We start from the raw sequence: 20,194 nt of genomic DNA on the forward strand, positions 1-20,194 counted from the left end.
GTATTGTGATGAACTTCTGCTGTTACAGATTGATAATAACTCATGCTGAAATTCTTGTGAAAAATTGAGTTCCACACTCACTACACTGAAAAAGCCTTGCATTAAATCTGTGAAGATGCAGTGAAAAAGGCATAAGGCATGCAGCTTCCTCACCCCTAAATTCAAAACTTACGGCTTTGCCAAAGTCACCATACGATCAGTATAGGTATTTTTGGTTTTGAATCAGGGATATGAAAAATCTATACCACTTTTCCTCTCTAAATTATGTAATAAAGTTGTGAGGCACCCAAAGAAGCACTTTAAGCTGATGTGAAGTCATCTGGTGGCAAGGAAGACAGATCTTCGTTCAGCAATATATCTTAATAAGAAATAGAAGTTAAGCATGATCCAACTTGCATTCTGGCCTTTGTGCTTTGTAGAGCAGCTTTATCATTACACGGAGATGTGCTCCTTTGTCTTGCTTCCAGTTCAAGTCAGGGCTGAAACTTCCACTGGCTTCTCTGGTTGCTGACCCCGGCCCAGCTTTTGCATGCAAATGAAGTACAAGAAGATAAAGTTTTCTGATATCATTTCTTGTGTTGTCATTTTAACTCTGGCATGTCCTTTCAGAAGTGTTCATACTTTAAGAATTCTTATCTAGCTACTTGTATTTAGGTATCTGCTTACAGTAATGGAAATTATAGGAAGAAGAATTGCTAGAAAATTTTATCACTGATGCTTAATTTACATAAAACTCTTTTTGACATAATTCAAGACTATCACAGGCTCTCTTACAAGTTACATGTAGAGGTCAAAGGGTGAACGGGGACTGGCAAGATGGTTGTTTCGTCCATTTGGCTAACACAAATACTTCCTCAAATATAAAATGCTTTGATCTCTCTGAGCAAATGCCATATGTGTGCAGCTGTGTCCCATGCCTCGTGATTGCTGGAAGGTTAAAAAAAGGTAGCATACAAATTTGATGTCTGCATTCAATTTATGCTTTTATATTTAGCAGTTCATAATTTTGTGTGATATTTTAGCTGTATGAAAAATATGCACCAGAGTTGAGTGATAACAGATTTCTCTGTGGTTTGACTCAACATTGTTTGGGTGAACACAGAATCCTAAGTATTGCAAAATGAAAATACAGGTTTTAATTAGAGCTGTCTGAGCTTCAAAATACCTGAACGCACATTAAGCTTGGCAAATTTTCAGGAATCTGAGGGCTGCGTGGAGCTGATTTAAGCTAAGCAAGAGTCTTCTGTTTTCCAGCATATATTGCATTTACAGTTGCATCACTGACTTGCAACACACTGAAGAAGTGAGATCCAAACCCATTATTAATGTTTTTCTGATATGTAAAAATGTTTTATCGAGGCCTGTCTTATGTCATACTTGTGTTGAAGTGAGTGTTCCCTTACTCCAAGGGAATTTCCATTGAAAAGAATTGAATGGCTTCCAGAGGAAAGGATCTACTCCACATGACTGAAAAGCTGAATCAGCTCCAAAAGTTTGGCGCCTTTCTTGAGCTTTTGTTTTCCACTTTTACATGCAAATGCTTAGGGGTGATATGGCCAGATCTGTATCCCTCAAGCAGCTTAATGTGAGTGGTCTGCTGTGATAATAAAGAAACCTATTGCAGTCCATGGGACACAAGAGTCCATTCACATGGATCTAGTTTCGTGATCAAGGCCAAAACAAAAAAAAAGCATGTCTTTGTTTATTAAAAATCTTGAGCATTTACAAATATACTGGTATAAATTGGGAGCAAAACCATGATTTCAGATAAAGCATATGCAATTTTTACTTACAAGAAAAAAAACAAGCTGCAACCAATAGACAGGTATGTTAGAAGAAAGAGAAAAACAGACATTAAAATGTCAATTCACAGGTACAAGTGTGAACAAATATAAAGCTTTAGAAACATAAAAAAGCTATGTGTATGTTAATATATGTATTTCTGCAAAATTATACATGCATACATATATAATGTTGTCTTAGTATTGTTTTTAGTATTCTTTTTGTTCTGTTTGGGAGTAAATTCATGCAATTTTTCTATATATGATTTAAATATTATTTTTAAAATAACACACTCACTTGTTTTTCTTGCTCTGTTTCTCTTTTGTGTTTGTGCTAGCTCCTACTGGCTATGGTAGGCTCTACAGATGAAGCTCTGCAGGAGGCAGCAGCTGGTTGCATAGCAAACATTCGCAGATTGGCTCTAGCAGCAGAAAAAGCAAAGTACGGCTGATGCTTTAGCGGCTTTTACCAACACGGTTGGTTTGCAATATATCTACATTTAAGCACATGATTATTTCTTCTAGGATCTGTATTTCATAGCAGAGCTCCTCTATATGCAGATAATTTAATAACAGAAATAAATCTGTGGAAAATTATGTTTGTTTTCACATTATTGGTTTGTCATGCCTAGATTTTATAAGACATACATCTAGCTTTTTGTGTATTGTAGTATTACATCTTTCAAAAGACTTTCAGTTAAGATATATCAGTGACCTTGCCTACAATTAATATGCTTGCATTTAAAACTCACCATAGACATAAATGGTTTTTCTTATCTGTGACACTACAGTAAATTTTACTTCCCTCCGTGTGTGTGGTGGTGCAGTCATTTACGAATGTCTTGAACAATTCCCTTCATGCTAAACTTGTCCAATCATCTTGTCATTATGTTTTTGCCTGTTTGATCATTTGCAGTTCACAGGAGAGGACAAAATGCAGATACATCAATCTCACATCTGGTGTTATATAAGGACTGCAAACAGCTGTAGCAGTAGACATCACTCTAAATTTCCTGTTTCTAACAACATGAAACGAAATAGTGTTTAATTTTATAAGTAGGTGATGAAACGTGTTTTAATTAATGTGTTTAACTCAAAATTTACCATCTGTAAATAAAAAAGTAGAGTTTTAGATTTACATGTAATCATATTGTGGCTTTTTCTTTCCTTTTTAAGCTGAGGACAACATTCTATGGATGTAGTTGCTTCCTTTTTCTCCATAAAATTATGGTAATGCCTTAATTACAAGCACAGACTGCTGACAAAACTGAAAAAAAAACCCACAAATGTTTAAATAACTTGTGTTTGTCAAGTACTTCTGAATGACTTTTTTACTTCCCTTAATAATTAACTGGGTTTTTTTGGAAGCAGTTTGAAATGTCATTATTTTTCCTCTAACAAACCTGGCTGCTCAAAGCAACCAATTTTACTGACAAAAGCTTCTAAAGAAGACATAATGTAAATATTCTTATTTCTGTTTTCTCTGAAGCAGACATGAAGGCTAATTAAAAATTTCATTTTAGAAGACTGATGCAATTCTGGGAAAGGAGGATTGCATTGGGCTTTATCAGAAGATGTAGAGATTATTTTAAGGGAAACCAACTACAGACAGCTGCTGACAGTGTGGAGATCAAAATATTAATCCAAGTAGTACTTTTCAATCAATACAAACACCAACATAAACATAGGGCTGTCACAAGCTTCATCAGCAACCAGCGACCAAGCAAATGCTATTTTAGGTATTTTCCAGCTCAGCCCCATCGTCTTGGTGTGTTATTTTGAATAAATATATCCATATTGTTATACTGATGTCACATCTGCATGTCAGATGAAATCAAACGATGAAGTCATAGTGATGAAGTCCTGTGCTTCATCACTATACCCAAAATTGCTTCTAAAAGAAATGCTACTTGCCAAATTCATTTGGAAGAGGAGAGGTTTGATTTTATTTTTGTATTTTCTGAAGAAGCAGCTGTAGATACAAATAGTTTATTGCAGTGTTGCTTAGGAATAGTAGGTTAAATGATGGCTTATTTTTTTAACAGTTGAGATAAAAAGCTCCCTGACAATAACTATTTTCCTTAAAATGACCTCTCAAGGCACTCTTGACCATTTTAGTATGGATTTCAAAGGGAGCAAGTTCTAGAGTAAACAATTTAATGATACAGGTGTCAAGGCAATAAATGTCATGTCTCTGACAATGATATGGCCTCAGCTTGCCACTGACATTCACACTGGTAGCCTTGATGCCTCCAAGTAGTTAATATAAAGTCTTCGTTTTAAGACCTCAGGCAGCTATTCTCAGACATAAGGTGAATTATTTGTGCTGTTTTCCTTTCCTATGCCTGCAGTTTTTACTTTCTGTACTTTCTCTATTGTTCAGAAGAAATTTTGAAATCTATTCAGATCACCACACAGGCAAAGGATCGGTATTAAAAAAATACACCTTTTTTGGCCCAAACTGGTGAATTCCATGTGATTAATATAAAGAGATTTAGTTGTTGGAAAACGAATAAATGAATGTGATCCTTGGCCTCTCTGAGCAGTGCAGAACAGCGTGTACAGTTGAAAAGCTTCTACTTTCTCTGCAGGGCTGCGTTGAGTTTCACAGCACCACAGCCCTCTGAAAAGGGATCCTCACAAAGCTGGGTCCCACTTACTGCTCACACACCCCTCCTGGCAGTGCCCACCAGCCTATTCAAGCCCTGGCACCAACTCTAGCCTCAGCATTCCCACCGCGTGTAACTGGGCACCAGCCAGCTCTCACTCCATGGCTCCTGCGCCTGGAAGGGAAATACCTTCGCTCTCTTTCCACCAGCTGCTATGTGTCCACATAAACCTGTATCCTCTTAGGATATATGGTTATACCAAGCCCAGGAGCTCAGTATTACATTCAGTGTAGAGTATGTGATGTACAAATTCAGTTACACAGCTGAAGTGGCTTAAAAACGGCACTCAGCCTCTGACCTGTTTGTTTGCCATCATCTGCTCAGTCTGCTCACTCCTTACTTGCCTCATGCAACTCCGGTATTTTCAAAGTCCTCTAACATGGGGATGTTCCATTTATTTACATTGATGTTACCATCAGTGGGGAGTATCCATCACTTTTCATGATTTGGGGAGTAAGCTCCCAGTTCAGCACACAGCACCATGCTCCAACTGGCAGTCTGAAAGCCAGACTCACTCTTCACTGGCTGCTCATTTTCACCTTCACTCTGCATTTTCATTAAAGTGTCAGAAAGCGTGGAGGCCGAATAAGAAAAGTTGTCAGGACAAAGCGTTGTTTTCAGTATGGAAATGCTATAGTTGATGAGAGAAAAAAGCAAAAGAAGAAATCTTTCACCTTTATGCAATTATTTCTGGAACCTTAAAGGCCCACCACATCTTTCAGTCTATGCATCTGTCATCAGCAAGATAGCTTTTCTTCTACCACTCCATGACTATATGATTTATTACTTGGTGACAGATAACCATTATCAATAATTTAATTGTCCCAGGATGTTCAAACTACACATTTGAAGCTGGGATTTATGTTCATTTCCTCTTAGTGTTCATACTAATGACAAGTGCATGTGGTCTGACACATGATATTGTCTCCAAGTTGTTAGGGAAATATAAACTTCTCGGCTTGGGTGAAATGGATCTGCCATGTATTAGGGGGTTTGTTATTCTGCTATGTCACCAAAACTTTCCTTTGGTGAGTAAATGAGCTTGAGATTCATGTGACTGTCTTGAGATTTAACTCACTAATTTGCTTTAGGCTAGCTGATTGCTTTGTGTTAAAGCACAATACCTCTTTCCTTCCACATCCCTTAAAAGAAGTCAAATAAGTTGTTGACACCGTGGGTCAGATGTGAACTGTCTCATGAGGCTGAACTAGATATGTTAGTTTAAGAATTTCATCTCATAATAAATTAAATGACTGTGCCTTGCACGTTTCCACCAAAAAAAAAGTCTTTGTTTTACATACAACAGCAAGATGACTGTGATGGAAATATGCAACGTGTTTCTTCACAGTGGTATTCAGATTTCCATGCAGGCTGTTTGCAGAGCTTATTTCCAACATCAGAAGCTGACTGCTCTGCAACTGTAAATTGTGGTTTGTCTCATCTTTAGCTACTTAAGCTTCGCCACACATGGCTCAGGATCCAAGCAACAGAAAGAAGCAGTGATGCGTCCTGTCCACTTCTCAGTTCAGACAACCTGAACTTCTGCTGTTCAATGACCTGACACAGGCCAAGACCCTCAAGTCTGCAGCCAAAGCCATGGCAGCAGGAAGTTACATTGCATCGTTTCTGGAGGAATTAATTTTACCTATTATTGTTCTCTCTCTTGCTTAATCAGAGATCCTCCTCGATGCTCAATTTCTTGCTGTTTTGGGTACTGAAGCCAGATAAAAGTCATCTATTTTCATTAATATTTTCCTTGAATGCAATTTTAAATTGTAATGTGTGCTTTTCCTCCTCTTGCCTAGCTATGAATTCAGTAGTATTCACAGCTTGCTGGAAAGGATTTCCATGGACAGGATCACCATGGCTTGTGTTTATCCTCTCAGCTTGTTTCTGTGTTATCTGCCAGACACCATTGAGTTGGCAAGCTCTTCTCTCTTTTCCAGTTGTTATCATTGACAAGTTATGTGTTTTATCCTAATTTGCATGGAGCACAGTACCCTTCAGCTCCTCAAATTTTCTTTTACAGTGGCTGTAATCAATTCTATTGTGAATAGAAATGTTTTCTTTCTGAAACTCTCGTAAACCCACATAAGGAATCTTTGACTTTGGCTACCATGTAATATGACGTATTACTATACATTTGAGATATAATATTAGATATATTAAATATTAGATATAATACTACCATATAGTCCTATCACTTTTGCCTTTCTCCAGTGGCAAAAATCCATCTTCACTAATTTAATGTGTTTTCTTCCACCATTTGGGAATCCCAACATAGTGACAAGATGCCAGTTGGCCTTTACTTGTTGTCACTTTGTGTGTGTATGTTGGAGAAGGACCAGAAGAATGACATTATACTAACACTGGACCATGAAACAATTGGTCGTAAACCAGCATTTTCCCATCAACTCCCCATTGCATCGAGATCCTGAATGTCTTTAAAGCCTTTTCATTCTTCATTAGGTGAGTCTGTCTAGAAACTTTTGGGGGGGGAAAAATGTTCATTACAATCTTGGTGGTAAGGTTTTGTTCAACCATGCTGTGACACACTACTTTCCCAAGGGGCTTGGTGAAGACAGGAGGGCAACACAGAGCACCTGTGGCCCAATGTGTGCATGTGGCAGCACAATTTTGCTCCAATGGCTGAACCTTGAACTGAACCTTCTAACACCCAGATTAAATAGCTACAGATTTGTGCACTGCTTCTGAAGGGGGGAAAAAAAACCCCAAAAACCAGTTTTAATAAGAATGGTAATTAAAAGGTTACAGATGCTGATAAAATTAAAAACACATGATACAGAATTGAAACGATTTAGTGCTGAAGAATGTTGGTTGATTCAGTAGTAGTTAAATTTCCAAATAACTTGTCTTGAACAAGCAAATAGTTTTAAGTATTTGGCTACGTGTCTTCTCTTAAAAAAAATGTGAACACAGATCATGTTGCTAGTTCCCTCTACCACAGACTGGTAAAGGCTGTGCTGTAAAACTAATGCATTAAACCACTCGTCTTTCCAGTTGCCACACTCTCTTCCCCAGTTGACAGCCTTCTGAGGCCTCCCTGGCTTTTCAGCAGAAAGCACCAAGTGCAGTGCTGCTCTAATGAAAAAATAACAACAACGTCTGGGAAGCCATAGAATGATGCAATAACTGTGCTGCTCTGCTTCCTTTAATGTGATGAAGCTTGCATAGTTGCCTGGCCCCAGTGTTTTCTCCTGCCAGTATTGTACTGTAAAGAGACTTGGCAGGACACGTTCAAAGGCTGTTCGTGGTTTTTCAGTCAGTGTTAAACCTTCCAATGACGGAAGGGTGGGGGAACCCATACTGGGACACAGACACTCAAAAAGTAAGAAAAAAAAAGAGAGGAAAAAGAGGCTGGTGCTAGATGGTCAGCAGTAAGCCCTGCTTATGGGGCTAGGGTTGATGAGGGCTAAGCTGAAACCCATTGGAGTACAACACCACGCATTAAAACAGCAGGTCTTCTCTGCTCACTTTCCACAGGGCAATCGACCCAAAGGAAAAACAGTTCCTCATGTTCTGAGAGATTGGTGTTGCTTCAGTCTGATAACTAAAGTCACACCATTCTTGATAACTGTGCTCATTCTCAGTGAGTGCAATAATGCAGAGGCTCTAGGATTACCACTTTTTTGTGCTGTGTTTGCCCAGTGTATAGAAAATTCCTGTCCCTGTGGCTGCCTGTCTTGCTCTGCAGACCTTCATTGAACTCACTTATGGCTGACTTTCTTTTTTAATGATACCATTTGGAAAGCAGACTAACTACCTACTCCTTACCCCTGCATGAGATTAGGCAGGAAAATATTCAAAGCAGAGCTGAAGTAATTCTTGGAGAGAAATATTCCACGTGCACTTGCAGATGAGGGGCAAAATATGTTCAAATTGATGCCTCCTTCCAACCCATTCCACAACTGTCTGTGGTGGGGTGTCATGTAAAAGGAAAAATATTTGGAGAAGTGGACATCTGCGGGCCAGCCTTGGTATGCTTCCCAGAGTGTAATGACTAGGTGAATGTTTTTCAATGCAGCAACTAAGGAATATAGGTGGCTGCCAAGCACTGGATCTGATGTGGCATGAAGAGGTACAAAACAAAGAGGAATGATTTCTCTGAAGAAGCTGTGGTTCAATTGGTTCCAAATTCAGCATTAAATAAAACTCCAAACAAATGATATGCAAAAGACAACTAAAACAGAACTCTTTTCAGTTCCTCTGAATTGCTTTTCAGATTTTTGCATACCTTTAGGACACTTCCACTGTGTGGATACGCTCATTTTCACCAGTCTTAGGGCTCTGCAAGTACCAGTGTAGACTGATTACTGTCGACATTTCTAAATCAACGTAGTTTCTGAGATCTGTTACAATTTTAGTTCCACCGGCAATTACTGGTATCTAATTACCACTTAACACGTCCTGAACTTTGTAGGAATGTGCAACAGAAACCACTTTTGTTAGAACTGAATTTAAATCATGTACTTTCTCTCCTACATGACTGTCACATCCACATCCACTATCTCAAAGAACTGAAATGTATTTCAGCTTTAGGAGGAAAATGTTCTATAGTCCATCATGTACATTCTCTCTCTGGGAGATAGGAAGTGTAGAGCCCAGTGCCCCACAGCACACTCAGACACTCTCCAAGTCTCAGAGAGTCTCCATTAGAGAAATCCAACGTGAGAGAGAAACCTTGTATCCTGGGAACAGCTATTCCATATCATGAACAATTATTACAACTAGGAAAAAATGCAACTGTGGTGCTGGGGCCTCAGAAAGTGCTGGCCACAATGCTCAACTCCACAAGCAGCTTTAGGGATGTGAAGCATTTCTTTGCAGCATCAAGTAAGTGTGCATGTCCCTGAGAGGGCTAAGATCAAGTGCAGAGCTTCTTTGTGGGGTTTCCCAGTGCTACCAGCCCTACCGGAGATCTGTTAGGTGCCTTCAGCAGTGGCCAGGGTAGGCAGCCTGGGCTCATGGCTTCCACCGTGCATCTGGTAGAGTGTGCACTGGATGCAGAAGCATATCTTTTCATAGCAAATCTAAGTGGCAGTTTAGAAAAGCTGACCCAGCCAAAGAAAACCCTGGAAAACCCCACAGAATGAAACAATAAAAGAGTCTAAGAATTTAATCCAATGAGAAAGTTAGTAATTGTCAAAAATCCATCAGATTAACATTTCTAAAATGAAATCGGCCAACAAAGGAACGGGGTTGTGCTTCTGTAACCAGCTAGTAGCAGTTTTACAAAGTAATAAGAATGTGGAGAGAATTCAGTTATAAAAGGGGCTGCCACCTGCAGGTACACCTTCAGGTTTTAATCAACAAGGTTTGTGGAAAAATAGGTGAAATCTCACTTTGCTGAGGTAAGTAACATTTTGTATTGGCCAGTAGCAAGTGTGATTTGGACAAATATATCCTGAATAACTGCAAACAAAATTGTGGCAAAACAGTGGAATGAGAAAGAGCCAAAGGGGGCTGCAAGCTGCCCCTGGAGAGCTCCCAACAGATGAGGTTGTGCTGCAAACCCAGTCTGCTGTTACCAGGAAGAGTTCCTTGCTCAGCTCTGGGCAATATGTAGCAGTAAGAAAATCCAAACGTGATTGTAGAGTATCATTCCTGCCCAAGGAAAATTTAACGGGAGGGATGGGGCAGTAACTCCCACTAACTGCCACATGTGCAGCTGTTGTGCAGGCAGGTACCCAATGTGCTGCAGCCCTGTGGGAGCACCAGGACAGCATGTTTGCCCTCACTCACTCTGCTTCTCACCTTGCCTACTGCTGGGGGGCCCACACAAGCGCAGCAGCGTCCTCAGCTGCAGGGGGAGATGCTGGTTTGTCACAGCATTGTGTGGAAGGAAGTGAGATGGAAAGAAAGGCTTTTTAAGGAAGGCTTCATTAAGAAACAAAGGCAGATGATTTAGTTTCTTAGCTTGGTAAACATTGACTTTGAGGTACTGCATAGCTGAATGGAAATCTAGATTGCCCAGAACTAAAATATGCCCCTCTTTTAGGGAATCTTTCCAGCCCATGAGGGATACAAAACAGTGCCACCTCTACTTCAGAAAAGGACACGTGCCCTATATACCCTACACTATCCTCACACTACTCCTCTTTTCATAAAGACTTGAAAGTACATGGCACACTGCTATGAGAAGGAAGCTCCAAAAAGCCTTACAGAAATTTTTCTTGCAGCAGGAATCCCAATGCTATCCAGGAGTCAAATGCCCTCCTCATGTCACAGCACTCTCAGAATTTCATGGGGATGTATCTCAGGAGGGCATCCCTCCATCCTGGCCAGAGTTTGCCAGCCCTGACAAGCAGCTGAGCCACAGGGGAGGCAATAGGACCTGAAGAATGAAAACATGCATTTAGCAGCACAGGCTGTCTTGCCTTCAGCTCAGACTATTTCCTTCTGTCTCAGTCTGATAACAGTGCAGTCTCCCAAAACCTTCTCAGATGGCTGCTGTCCTGCAGATCCCAACAGAAGCAGGGTGAAAGAAAGCTTACAACAGGCTTGATATCTCTCTGAGCAGTCTCAGTCTCTGGTAGATTAGCAATGCAAACAAATGAAGGCTTCTTGGAACTAGCCAGAGACTTTTGGCAAGGCCATGTGTTTGTGACTGCTACCTTCACTGGAGGCGATTGACACGACTGTGTCCGTTCCAGGCATTTTGAGCATTTCTGTATTATCAGCCACCTGGTCCAGGGCTGCAGAGTCCATCCAAGGGAGAACCGAGGCATGAAGACTGCTTGAAGCAGCTCCATGGGTAAGAAACTTTAAAAGCTGGATCTTTCATCTAAGAAATCTTATTCCTTGGCTGGCCTGTAAGTGTTCATTGCAAAGTATCTAGTGGTGCTGCCAGACAGAATTACCTTAACTGGGACCTTATGGCTCAATCCATGGAGAGTCTCCCACATAAATAGCCACGGACTCAAGTGCCTATTTTTTTGAGACAGCACTCCAAGCAGGCCCAGGCACTTTAGGTACAAACTTTTATAGGACAATGGCTGTGACAATATGGAAGAAAGCTTTCACAGCTGAGTTCTCTGAACTACAGGATGCTCAGCAGCTATTGAGGGTGTCCTTCTCAAGGGTTTCTTCAAAAAAGGCAGTGTGTCACTTGTGCACTGCAAGAGACCATCTGTTCCTCCCCAGATATCTGCGTCTCAACAAGGCAGGCAGGTATTATAGGCCACATCAGCAGATGTTGAGAAGGAGATGAAATTTCAACTCCAATAGTTTGTAGCCAGGTGGTTTTTAGCCCTGTTATTGCCTGTAGAGAGGTAAACAGAAAAAACCCTCTACTAGGATTTGGCTGTTCCTGAAGTCCCCTCTTGATTTGAGATCCTGAGATTCATAATCCCAGGGCTGGATCCACAAAGCCTGAACTAGATCCTGTAAGTGGACTTGGCAGTTCATGGCTTACCAGGCAAGTATTTTCCCACTTGGTTCACCCATCTGGAGAAAGGCACGAGTAACTCAGTTGTTCTCAGGGAGTCTCTCTGTGTAACTGTGGCTTGACTCATTTCATCCAGAGTCTGACTGGACGACAGTTCTCCTAAGAAGATCAAGTGTTTGAGCCAACCACCTAGTGATATGCGGTCATCTGAGGTTAGCAGTGAACAGATTGGTTGAGGAGACTTTCAGTCAGTTGAGGGCTTTCACTGCTTGTCCTGGGCAGTCAAAAGTTCTGCTCACTTTCCCTCATCACATGGTAGTGAGGTACCCTGCAGTGCTGTGTAGACAAGCTGCTCACCACCTTCCCACATTTCTTTCCTTACTGAACTGGTAAGGAGGAACTACAGACAATCAAGGGATGCCCTGGTGTGTTAAGACAGGCTGGGACATGCTTTGCTTCAGCCTGGTAGAGAAGAAAAATTCCAGTAGGGCTTAGCTGACCTGCACGCTCGGAAGCACTCATGTTCAGACATCTGCAAAGCCTGGCTCAGAGAGGTCCATAACCCTGGTTGACGCTACCATGACTCCAGTGAGAGTGGAGACCTTCTCTCTGGGAGGGCCAAGCCACTGTCTGGGCAGAACACACATTTAGACTATTGCTCTGAATAGACCCAGGAGCACCTCACAACAGTGCCATAGGCAGCATTATGGACAATGCCACTGCAGGCACGGCACCAAGCTCTGCCCCAGCCCTGCCAGGGCCATCTGCCCAGGGCACGTCCTGCAGCAGAGGAGCATATGGGAGCCAGGGCAGCCCAACTTTGAGCTTGCACATCCTCCCAGTACTTACCCTGGCAGCTCAAGCAAGTAACTTTATATCACTTTGCTACTTTGTGGAAACACTGTGAGGTGTTTCTGGCACCTGAAGTTGTTGACAGCTTTGAAGGGAACAATTTAATTATGCAAACCTGAAAATGATTCTGTCCTTATGCCCTAGGGCATGTCCCCACTGATGGCAGCTGCAGTCCTTTCCCCGGGTATCTGAGGGCAGATTCTGTCCCAATCCAGCAAACACTTATTTGATGCTTAATATCTTACAAATATGCTTGTAAAACCAATGGGATAGCCGGTGGAACAGCCAATATTTATGCATACAATCAAATGTGCAATTTGGGTCTGAGCACTTTGTCATATCCTTGGCCTGTGTTTAAATAAAAATAATTAAAAAATAGAAGAGAAAAAAGAAAAAGGATGAAAACCCACAAATCACATTTAAGCTAGCAGAATGATTTATTAAGAAAAAACACCGATGGATTTTTGAAGTACTGATAGGGTTGAAGTAATCTGAATAGAATAAAAACTGACACATTTTTTTACCACAATGCAAAAGGAACTTGAGCTATTCCAATAAGAGTTTGCTTTAATGTTCATGCATGTCTTCACATCCTGCTTTTGGCAATGGCCAGAAAAGAACTACCGAAATACTGTGAGAAAAGCTGTTCTCATGTTATTTCTGGCCCTGCTGTAATGCATGAAATCAGGACATCTCATGAGAGAGACTGATATTCAAGATCTTTAGTCTATTTTTCAGACAAAAAAGTCTGAGTATATATCTAAACTTCTGGATTTAGTCATGGCTAGATCTCAAAGCAACAAGAAAAGTATCCCTGAGGTTACGAGTCAAGTAGTCACTATACAGAAGAAAAGATAATAGTTATATTCAAATAATTTGGAGGAGGAAAAAAACCCTGCAAAGCCAATATTCACTTAATCTACTAAGGCAGATGGCTCCTCATTCTCAAAATAACCCTTAAGGCCACTGGGGAATTTCTGAAGCCTATTCATGGGGTAGATGGGGGGTGTGATCAAACCTAAAATGCTTGAAGACACCAGCGAGTGTCACAAGGCTGGTACCGTATCTATGAATGGCTCTAATCTGTCTAAAAATCATTTTTGATAAACACCTCCAGGATCCAAAGAAACAAGGGCTCTATGAACTCTATGGTTTCTGGTGCCCCTGCCAACTCTGAATAAATACGCCGTGTGTGCAGCCAAGGTCTTGGAGAATGATTTCCTGAAAACTACTTTAGAACCAGAAGGAATTAATGAAGATGTGCGAGCTATTTCCTCTGCTGGCTTGCATGCCTCAGCCTCACCAATAATAAATAGTAACGGTTTGTACATGAGTTATGCTGCTGCACCTCATGTTTTGCACCCTGCAGAACCCATCCATTCTGCACAGCACACAAGCAGGAAAGCACAGACAGAGTACGAGTTTGTGGCCGCTCCTTGGGTACTGACATTTGAGGCTGGCAATAGCTATCAAAGCCAAACTGCATTTGGAGTCTGGCTTTAGCCTCTGCGAATGTAGCATTTGTGTATTTTAAAGCTATTTACATGGGTTTAACTTCAGCTCTGCTAAAAAGAAGATAATACAACTATTAGCACAAGTTGAAGGAGATAATATGATCAGCCTGAACTTTTAATCTGCTTGAATAAACATATTTATTATCATTGGAAAACTTTAAGAAGAAATCAAGAAAACTACTGAATCATTAGAGATATATAAATTATCAGTGATGTGAGACCTAGAGCAACTAGGGAGATGTTTGCATATGTCTGCAAACAATTTTCAAACTCAAGCCAAAAATATTAATTACTGATCATCTTTAGAAGACTCTTTCCACAACCTTATTTCGTCCTCAGATTTTCTCAGGCTTCCTCTTTGGGAAACAAATCCACTACTGGGTGACTCCTGAGCAGAATCAGAGAGAGAGGGATCCTGTGTCCCAGTGGGAACTCTCCTTGGGTGGCTGCAGGTACCTGACCCCTGTGCAGTTTTTAGACAACTGTCATTAACTTTGGGGTTTTCCTTCAAGATATGAAATCCCCTCAATTACATCTGCACTCTCCAACTCTGCCTGTCCTCTCCAGGACACAACATCTACTGGAGGAGCTTCTAGACAGAAAATCGTCTAAACCCTGACTCAACCGCACAAGGCTTTAGGCTGTGCAAGCAGCCAAGAGGCTGAGGATATTTCAGAGGTTTTTTTATGCAATAACTGGAGGGCCATCAAACTAAAACATGTTATGACTACTTCTCCCTGTTTAATATCCTAAAAGTCAGCCTGAATCTTGTATCCTCTCTGTCTTGTCTCCGGAAAACGCCTCAGATTTGGGGTTGAAAGTGAATACGCTCTGGGCTAACTTGTTGGGAGCTGCTACCCTGCGCAGAGCTTTGTCAGTGCAAAGGAAAGAGGAAACGATTCTGCTAGTATTATTAACATGTCAGTAGCACTGATAGATTCCAACTCAGATCAAGCCTTCTTGTATTAGCCGTGTGCCAAAAACAGAGTAGGAAGCAGAGAAAGGGGAGGAAGCATTATTATTCCCATGTTACCGCTGCAGAAAAGAATCCACGGGGATTGTGAAACCCTTGAGTTCACACAAAACTACATGCAGACCCCACAGCTGCCCCTCCATCCCCTCAGCCCAGTTGCATTTCCCTACCTTCCTGAGGTGGTTCACATTTTTGGATATTTGGGGATGCTTGAGAGTCAGGGCTGGTGGAGTAAGTCCCAGGGGGCAGGTCCCTGGCCCAGATGACATATGAATCACAGTGTCCCTGCACGTTGCTCCACCACCTTCGCTCACGCACACTCACAGCCTTATCTCTCCTTTACCAGGAAAGACAAAACTAAAGAATAATAATACTGAAGAATATTGGTGGTAAAACTACCTGACTTTATGCTTTTTTTCTTGCTATTGTTGTCCTCCTTGCTCCCCACAGTCTTTGGCCCTGCAGTTTGACAGTGTGATCTGCCATAGCACCACCAGCAACATCAGCCAAGCTACTTTAGGGATGGTCACACGTAGTGTTGGTGTGTTTGCTTCCTATAGAAGTGTTTCCATTTCAGCACACCCTCTTTACCAATTCTTTCAAACCAAATGCCCATAAAGAAGAGAAATAAGCACACATTTTGTCTTTCAGGTGCTCCTCTACTGCTGTTGAGAAACCTTCCAATGCAACTTCAGAGCGTGTCTTTGCTTTCTGTATAACTATTTCCCCCCCTTAGAAGTCATATGCCCCATGTGATGGCCCAGCTGCTCCCAAGGATGGAGCTTTGCTCTAAGCCTGAGGCTACTCTAGGCATTGGTCTGGCAAAATGTTCAGAGGGGACTGCTCTTCCTTCCTTCCTTAGGATTGTATTTAACAAAACTCCATGTTACAAGACGTAACTTCACCCCTACTTTATTTCACCCCAATGCTTTGGGGTCTATCAGACTGAGTGGGAAGAGCTCCTGCTAAGCCTGTGGCCCTGCCAGCTCCAGCTGCCTGCAGAGGCAGAGCAAACCCAGTGAGACACCGCTTCAGCAGGCTTGGTTAAGCAGGTTCATTCCTGCCTACATGTGCCTCAGGACTTTGCCTAGTGCTGACCGTGCTGCTGCCACGGATGGCAACAGGTCTTTGCAGCTACTCTCCCTACAAGTGTGGCTCTACTTTTCAGTGTAGATAACACCTTATTTTGCATAAGCCTGAACAATTTCTCATCTACCCAGCTTCTCAGGCCCTTTGACACACATAGCCATAGTACTTAGCCACCCAGCATGCCACAGTGCAGAGTGTACCAGGGACATGAGGAAATTCTTTAAATTTCAAACATGTATGTTTACTGCAAAGGAATCTGCAGCTGCAGCAAGGAGCTGAGAGAATGCAATGCCAAGATGTTTGCTGAAAGCATTTCAAAGCTAACCTGAGCACGAAGCAGGGGACTGCTGGGACTGCAAAGAGGACTGTATTTAGGAGTGTAGATAGGACACTATTTGACTAGTTTTGGATTACCTCCTGCTCCTGGCTGGCAAATGGTAGCAGGTAGAGCAGTGCTCCAGCTTGCCCTGGCAGTGCCAGCTGGGCTGGGGCTGCAGCCTCCCCTCTGCCTGGAGCAGGGCTGGCAATATGAAGCTCCATCGCTTGCAGCCTCAGGAGCACATTCTCCTTTCAGTCTGACAGCTTAGTTGATTTTTTCCTGGCTCTTCCAGCGAGACAGATTAGGCCCCACAGCACCACTTTTAGACTCTTTCTGCACGATATCGCTTTGGAAAGGTGCCTTGCTGCCACTTGCTGGCACATCAGCCTGGCCTACGGGCTGTCTGAGGCTGGGCACAAAGGTAGGGACTGGGATAGGGTGCTGCAAAGACTGGCAGCTCCAGACCAGCAGGTGCCCGAAGCTCTCCTGCATCCCAGGTGCTTGCCCTGCTGCAGGGTGCAGGAGAGCCCTGTTGCTCCCATCTACACTACATCATCCTCAGGGGACCCAGCTGAGGGCCACGGTATGTGGCCAGCAGCTAGTGACTTATTTTTCCATGCATGGCCGGGTAAGTAACCTTAATTAAAAACATGAAGCCCACAGTTTGTATCACATTTGTGATGTTAAACAAGCTCTGGAAATAGAAACCCTGTTTTCATTTAAGCTTGTCAACTGTGATCTAAGTAATAAAATATGGTGGGGGCGGGTGTGTGTGAGATTTACATGTGATGATTCGGGAGATCTCGCTGCTTTGGAGGCTTGTAAGGCGCCGTGGTGCCAACTGCTCCTGCCACTGTCTCACTGCGCTTGGCAGTGCCTGCCCTGAGCAGACTTTTGGGGTTTTTTCCAGAACTGCTTTCCAAATGCTGATTTCTGCCCTCAACTCTTTTTTCTCTGATTTATTGTGGGTGACGGTGCAGGATCTGCCAGATCCTCAGCAACCTGCTGCCCTGGCTGCCCATGTCCTGTCCAGCTCTGGATGTGCAGGAAGGCAGCTGAGTAGTGTACACCTCCACCACTCCTGGGGACCATAGATGTCTTTGAGGCACTCTGCAAGTGCAGACAATGATCCCCTGAGCCCATGCCCAAGCAACACCATCATCAGAAGACACTGAGGAGCATTATCTTTGTCCTCTCAGTTTCTTCTGAGCCACCATGGAGGCAATGAGCATTTATCCCACTATGGTGGGGGGGGGGGGAGGGGGGGGAGGGGGGCAACAGGTACAAGCTGGAATGTAAGCGGTTCCAGAGAAACAGATGGAAAAACTTCTACACTGTTTGGGTGAGAGAGCACTGGCACAGGCTGCCCAGATGGGTTGTGGAGTCTCCTTCTCTGGAGATATTCAAAACCCACCTGATGAGTTCTTGTGTGACCTATTCTAGGAGGTCCTGCTCTGGCAGAGGGGGTTGGACTGGATGATCTTTTGAGATCCCTTCCAACCCTAAGATTCTGTGATTCTGTGTGATTCCGTGACCCTCTTAAGAGGGCACTTGCTCCACATCCTGCCAGTACATGGGCTGACCCTGCTCCAGAGGCTACCTCAGCCCACACGTCCCACAGAAACTTGCTGTGCCCCATTCATGCCTCTTCTTGGTAGCTGGGGACCAGAGTCTGTGCCTGGCCTGCTAGAGGGGATCACTCCTGTGTGCCAGAGGTGCAGGGAGAGGGGAATAGGAGGACAGCAGGGCAAATACTTGTATGACACCACCTTCCCATTCTGCTGGAGTGAGCAGGACTCCTCAGAAGTTTGGTCCACGGACTCTCTTTCCCAACGCGTGTGGTTGTGTGATGTCGCAAAGAGCAGCTGTGATGGAGAGGGCAGGTGGCCGAGAGCAGCCCACGGCGGGGCAGGAGCGGTGCGGCTGAGCCCGGGGGGCCGCGGAGGGCGGACGCGGTTCCCGAGGGCAGAGCCGCCACCGCGCTCCGCCGTTTACGGGAGCGGCTGCAGCAGGTCCCTGTCACCGCCGCGGCTCCGGGGTCGAAGGGCAGCAGCCCCCAGCCCGCCCGTCCTGTCCGCGCTGCTCCGGCATCCAGGGCCGCGGAGAACCGCGTACCCCTCCGCAATGGCCTCCCCGGACCCAGGGGACGGGAGAAGACGAGACCAGGGGAACGGATGAAGCCAGTATCGGCTATACAGACTCAGCTCCCTTGGACTCACGCTTGCGGTGACAAGGATGGGGACAGAGAGCCCACGGGGAAGCGCGGAGCCGTGGAGGGCGCGGGGGGTGGGGGTAGGGGTGTAGAGAGGTGGCGCGCACGGAGAGTCCGCGCCGCGCACGTCCCGTCGGGCCCGCGGGCGCAGACGGCTGCATTCGCCCGCGGCGGTCAAATAACGTCTGAATTACATCCTTGTCAATATTGACTGTGGCCATCTTCTCCATTTCTGCACATAATAACAGAAATGTTAAGCCCGGCGGGGCCGGTGCCGGGCAGCTACGCCGCGGGGCGGCGGGAGGGGCGAGGAGCGGTGGAGCCCGCGGTACTGGAGGGCCGGTCCACACCCGGGGGAGTGGGCTGAGGCGGCCCGCAGACCTAACTAAGCATCATCGTATCTCCGCGGAAGCGCGCCGGCCGCGCCGAGGATGCTGAAGGGAGCGGCTGTCTCTCGGCTTGGGCTGCCGTCTAATTTATAATCCTTGTAAGGGGAATTGCACGTACACAACACGCGAGAAAGACGGAAAAGGGTAGGGGGAGATGTTTCCTGATCCGGCTTCATTAAACGCCGGTGTAAATGAGCGGCGCAGGGCTGCGGCTGCCAGCACACCCCACGCCCACACCATGCTCCTGAAGGGGTCTCTCCCGCGGGCAGCGTGACCCCAGACGGTGTCCTCAGCCGCCTTTCCTGGGAACCCCAGCGTGCACAGCAGGGACTGCCCGGCCGTGCACTGCGTCCCCTCGGCCGCCCCTCGCCGGGCTTCTGCCGTCTCTCCACGCACCGCCCCCTGTCGCCGCGCTGCCCGGGCGGGGCTCGTATCCCTGCGGAGCTCCCGGGGTCCCCTTGTCGGCTTCGGACCCCCACCCCACCCCTCCCCGGAGGATGGGGAACAGCAGTCCCGACCGTGCGAGTGGCTGCGCGGCGGCTGTGCCTGCCGGCGCCTGCTCTGCGCATTTGGTGGTCGTTAAAAACAATTTGTTTCCCTCCCTGTTTGGGGAGGGGGAAGGGGAAAATAATTCCGGGGGAGGGGAGGGAAGGGAAGGGAAAAGGGGAAAAAAAAGGAGAGAGAGAGAGCGCAAGCGAGAGTGAAACACCAAACCCAACAGAGAACGCGCGCTCCGAACTATTGCGACACGGGAGCGAGGAGCGCGGCGGAGGCTGGCGGCGAGGTGCGAGCGGGAGCGGGCCGGGCCGGGGGAGCGGGTCGGACGGCGGGCCGGGGCTGCGGAGGGAGGGGGGGGCGTGGGAGCGGGCCGGGCCGTGGGAGGGGCGGGCCGCCCCCTCACACCCCCTCCCCCGTGGGTGGGCAGGCGGCGCCCGGTGCCTCCGCGCTGCCCCCCCCCCCCGCCTCCCCGCTCCCCGGTCGCGCCGGG

The 20,194-nt window shown here is 45.0% G+C and overlaps 1 protein-coding gene across 1 annotated transcript in view; it reads left to right on the forward strand.

The window, feature by feature from the left end:
• Nucleotides 1-2,239, forward strand: part of ODAD2 (outer dynein arm docking complex subunit 2) — an 80,036-nt gene extending 77,797 nt beyond the window's left edge. Inside the window, exon 19 of the mRNA XM_061996989.1 lies at nt 2,120-2,239. Within this exon, the coding sequence (XP_061852973.1) occupies nt 2,120-2,233 (114 nt within the window). The 3' untranslated portion in view covers nt 2,234-2,239. The remainder of the gene's footprint in view (nt 1-2,119) is intronic.
• The last annotated feature ends 17,955 nt before the right edge of the window (nt 2,240-20,194 follow it).

This window comes from Colius striatus, chromosome 5 (genome assembly GCF_028858725.1).
Source record: "Colius striatus isolate bColStr4 chromosome 5, bColStr4.1.hap1, whole genome shotgun sequence".
Lineage (NCBI taxonomy): Eukaryota > Metazoa > Chordata > Aves > Coliiformes > Coliidae > Colius > Colius striatus.